Raw genomic sequence first — 5,072 nt, 5'->3', positions numbered from 1 at the left:
AGTATCTTTTATAAACTTGCCTCTCATTAATTCCTAATATGGGTAAACATTTTTACTGTGTTTTTCATTTGCATTTTTCTTCTTATGATTCAGATGACTGGCTTGTAAAGTATATATATATAGCTAGGTTTTTGTATGCCTGGTGTGTGGAAAAATTCCCACTTCAATCTGCTATTCTTAGTAGAGATATTGATTAAATACCCTAGAGGTGTAAGTACTCTAGCTATTCTAGATAGACCTGTTAGAAATCCCCATTTTACTTTGCCTAGGAAATTCATCTGGTTTCTAATTTTACAGCATTTCAGGTATAGTAATTTAATATTACATATTTTTTCAAACTTTTTTTTTAAAATCCTGTTTGGGTAGAAGCATTTCTGTTCTTCCCAATTGAGTGATGATTATGCTTTCTTTGCTCTCTCCTTTAAATCTGCTGGTATATGTCTTTTAAAACCTTTAAGCTTGTTTTTAATGTTAGCACTCTTTGTTAATGTCTTGTCATACCTACTTGGTATGATAATCATGTCCACCTTTTGTATGTTGACCTGAAAACTCTAAGCTTCAGCAAGCTTTCTTTGTAAAGGGCCAGTTAGCAAATATTCTAGGCTTTCTGGGCCACATTCAGTCTCTAGTGCATATTCTTACTATTTTTTTGTCCCCTTTGCATAGTTTACAGCCTACAAAAATTGTTCTTAGCTCAAGAGAGACAAAAACAGACCATAGACTGGATTTGGCCTATGAGCAATAGTTTTTTGACCCCTGTTCTAAACCTTTAACCTTTTGTTTTCTGATTCCTCCAGTTTTAAATTTTTCTTCTTCTTTTTTTTTTTTTTTTTCTGAGATGGAGTCTCGCTTTGTCACCCAGGCTGGAGTGCAATGGCGCCATCTTGCCTCACTGCAACCTCCACCTCCCAGGCTCAAGCGATTCTCCTGCCGCAGCCTCCCGAGTAGCTGGGCCTACAGGTGCCTGCCACCATGCCTGGCTAATTTTTGTATTTTTAGTAGAGACAGAGTTTCACCATGTTGGCCAGGCTGGTCTCGAACTCCTGGTGATCCACCAGCCTCGGCCTCCCAAAGTACTGGGATTACAGGCGTGAGCCACTGTGCCCAGCCCGGCTTGAATTTTTCATTAGCATTTCCTTGTACTGTTAAAATATGCTAAGGGGGTGCTAGACTATTGTTTATATTACATGAATGGATAATGGTATATACCTCTTACTTTACAGATAGGTTCATTATCTCTTCATTGTACCATAGATGAGAAGCGGTTAGCTGGCTATTGTCAAGCATGTGATGTTCTTGTACCTTCTTCTGACAGTACATCTCAACAGTTGACTCCATATAGTCAAGTCCATATTTGTTTGAGATCTGGCAACTATCAGGTAAGATGTATGAGGGGGATGCAGTGAAGTTTTGGAAGCCAGACAAAATCAAGTTCAAATCCTTGCCCCACCCATTTACCAGTTATGCCTTTTGGGGCACGTCATTTACACTGTCAGACTGGCCTGTAACGTAATGGTAATAATTATCCCATTTCCTAAGATTCTTATGAAAATCAAGTGAGAAGTTATAGTTCATAAATTTTAAGGCAAAGCATTCTACAGATGTTACTTCATCATTGCTGTTACCTTAAAGGTGTAGAGTTGACCTATTTTAAATAAATTTTGGAAGAAATGCTTGTAAGCAGAACTTTTAACATTTAAAAATTGCAGGTAGACAGCTTTTAGTTGTGTGTGCGTTTGTTTAGCAGCTGGGGTTGTTGGCTGCTAAGATATTAATAGCTTTTGGTTTTACAAAGCATTAAGTCTTGTGTCTTTTGGACATGTGGCTTGTAGCCCAGCTTTATTAGCCCTTCCAAATAGTAAGACTGAAGGAGAAAGGGAGCACAGTGAACACGGCAGTTGTTCTGGTGGGTTTGGATGGTCTGTTAACAAAAACAGCCCATCTGCTCTTGAGCCTCCTCATCATCTTGGTTTCGTTCATGAAAAGGCCTTAATGAGTCTCTTCAGACTTTTATTGACACCCCCCCCCCCCCCCCCATACCTCTGAGTGTTTATCTTCAGTTTTGTTATGAAAATAACTGGGAATTAGAATTGTGCTTTTAAAGTCTTTATTGGAAAGCCTCCATTGTAGAGAATAAACAGTGCATTCATTCATGTTTAACTCAAAATAGGAATCATGAAATGATAAAGCCTTAACTTACTTTTAGTTTTGTGTCTCTTAATTGGGTATTATTCCAGCTTTATAGTTCTCTTACTTAGGGTTTTTTTGTTTTTCACAGAAAATAGATGAAGAGAGGAAACAAGATGGCACTTCTTTCCTCTGTCTTTGGCCCTTTTTAAAAGTATTGCTTTGTCCTAGGAAAGAAAATTAAACTTTCTTAAAGTTTAATTACCGATATAAGTGAACTTAATAAAGGCTAGAGCTCTTTCAGTTACATCTCCCTAGTAAAGGTTTATGAAGGGTGAGATCAATTATCATAAAATACAGTTTATTTAACAAGTTGGCTGGGTGTGGTGGCTCACACCTGTAATCTCAGCACTTGGGAGGCCAAGGTGGGAGGATTGCTTGAGCCCAGGAGTTCAAGGTTGCAGTGATCTATGATAGCATTGATGCACTGCAGCTTGGGTGACAGAGCAAGACCCTGCCTCAAAAACAAAAAACCTCACTGGAGTGATAAGACTTGTGCCAACAAGACCTTAGGAATATCATCCAGAGAAAAGCACATGTTACTGTGACTTTAATAAAGTTCCAAAATACGAAAATCAGAAAATAGTGTAATGGGTAGCTAAGAAGGGGAAAATAGCAATTTTGTTGCATCTTTGAGATTCATCACTTACACATTCAGGAGTATGGTAGAAACTGTATTTCTTCGAATGGGATTGTGTTTTTATGAACTCTGTGGGTTTTGTTTAGTGCTGATGAAGTAGTAGTTGAGCAGCTATAACAGGTGTGTTTTCTCACACTTGCGAAGCTGCTGTGTTGCTCCTGTGGAGCCCTGCCTTGCTCGTGTTTTGTTACTGAGGTGAAGCTAGTGGTTGCTCCATAGTTTCGAAACCACTTATGTCAGTACTTTTCTGGTAGTGGCTGATTAGTTTCATTTTCAGAAATCTCCTTTCCCCCTCCTCTCACCAACACCCTTTCTTTCTTTTCTGCTCTTCCATTCTTGAGAAGTAGCTAAGAAAAAGTCTGTATGTTATAATGTGGGTATTTTTTGTAGTTCACAGATAATATATTTTAAATCATTTAAATTTATTAGAATCACTTCTTAGCATGTTTTTTCAGCTATTTTTAATTTGTTTGTTTGTTTGAAACAGAGTCTCACTCTGTCACCCAGGCTGGAGTGCAGTGGCGCGATCTTGGTTCACTGAAATCTCTGTTGCCCAGGTTCAAGCGATTCTCCTGCCTCAGCCTCCCAAGTAGCTGGGATTACAGGCATGCACCACCTTGCCTGGCTAATTTTTGTATATTTAGTAGAGATGGGGTTTCTCCATGTTGGTCAGGCTGGTCTCAAACTCCCGACTTCCGGTGATCCACCCGCCTCAGCCTCCTGAAGTGCTGGGATTACAGGTGTAGTCACCAGATCATATTTAAAGTAGGTTCTTTACAATGCTAAAATTTACCTTAGACTTAAAAAGAAAAATTGTTATTTTTTTCCCAGTGAAACCAGGCCTTATTGCCCTTCAGGGCAGCTTCATTATCAGGCTTTTTTGTTTTTACAGTAAATCTATTGACCACTTCTTAACCTCTAAACTCATTGTAATGGCTAGTCAGTTGCTAGAGTAATACTTGAAAATATCTTTTTGGTATTTTGCGGTCTATCTTTGCCTAGAAAGGGGAATTATATATAACTATAGTAAGTACGCATATATGTGCATGGGTGTGTGTGTGTGTATGTGTGTATTTTTTGCTCTTTTAGCATCCCTATGCTAAATGAGGAAACTCTCTAGAATGAAAATCAGCCAAGGGAAGCCGAGATGAGCAGATCACCTGAGGTCAGAAGTTCTAGACCAGCCTGGCTAACGTGGCAAAATCCTGTTTCTACGAAAAACACAAAATTATCTAGGCGTTGTGGCACGTTCCTGTAATCCCAGCTACTCTGAAGGCTGAGGCAGGAAAATCGCTTGAACCCGGAAGGAGGAGGTTGCAGTGAGCTGCGATCACACCATTGCATTCCAGCCTGAGTGACAAGAGTAAAACTCCATCTCAGAAAAAAAAAAAAAGGCCAGACATGTAGTGTGGACTAAATAGTGCAAAGCAATGTTGTAGAAGCTAAGGAGAATTAACCTGGTTTCATTGAATTGGACAGAACTGTATTTATAAAGCATATCAGTGAAGAGTGGTTTCATGATGAATACCAGGCGTGATTATAGCTTAGGAGTTTGGAAGAGGAGTAAGAATCTGTTGCCAAAGGTTGGTTTGGTGGTATAAAAGGAGTAAGGGGTGTGGAATGAAGCATATTTCTAGGATCTCATGTGAATGGGGACTTGGGAAGGCTGGTGTGATTAAAATAGAGCACAGGAGAGAGGTTTGGAAAGAGAGATTAGGCCCGATTCTGAGATCCTTAGAGATCAAGCCAAGGAGTTTGAACTTTCTTCTGTTTTGGGGAATAATTGAAGACTTCTTAGTCAGATCAAGAAGACTTGATCTGTCAGCCATGTGTAGAATAAATTCGAGTCAGAATATTACAAGCTTAGGAATCTGAGTTCAAACTTTGGCTGTTCCACTATTTGGTTATATGCTTTTCATGTCACTTTCTGGGCCTTTGTATTCTTATCCATAAAATGGCCAAGTTGAACTAAATAATCTGAGTCTTTTGAGGTTTGCATTCGGTAATTCCGGGTGTCAATATAAGCTTTTTGAAAAACATACAAATTATTTTCTTTTTTGCCTAGTGTCCACATCTTACATACAAATTCTGTCATCGAAACATACGACTGGAGAAGTTTTATAGTTAGCATTCAATTCTCAGTTTAACCAGTATGTTATGGTAGATGTGCACCATCCTCACTTTTGAGGGGCTCCTCAGCTTTTTTTTTTTTTCCCTCTACTGTGTAATTTTTTTTTTTTTTGAG

The 5,072-nt window shown here is 38.9% G+C and overlaps 1 protein-coding gene across 1 annotated transcript in view; it reads left to right on the top strand.

Moving 5' to 3' along the window:
• INTS8 (integrator complex subunit 8) overlaps window positions 1-5,072 on the top strand; it is a 63,150-nt gene that overhangs the window by 13,430 nt on the left and 44,648 nt on the right. The window contains exon 6 of the mRNA XM_011937199.1: window positions 1,218-1,379. Within this exon, the coding sequence (XP_011792589.1) occupies window positions 1,218-1,379 (162 nt within the window). The remainder of the gene's footprint in view (window positions 1-1,217; window positions 1,380-5,072) is intronic.

Source organism: Colobus angolensis, unplaced genomic scaffold (assembly GCF_000951035.1).
Source record: "Colobus angolensis palliatus isolate OR3802 unplaced genomic scaffold, Cang.pa_1.0 Scaffold16, whole genome shotgun sequence".
NCBI lineage: Eukaryota > Metazoa > Chordata > Mammalia > Primates > Cercopithecidae > Colobus > Colobus angolensis.
Note: the sequence above shows the minus strand (reverse complement) of the source record. Positions and strands in the feature narration are given on the sequence as shown.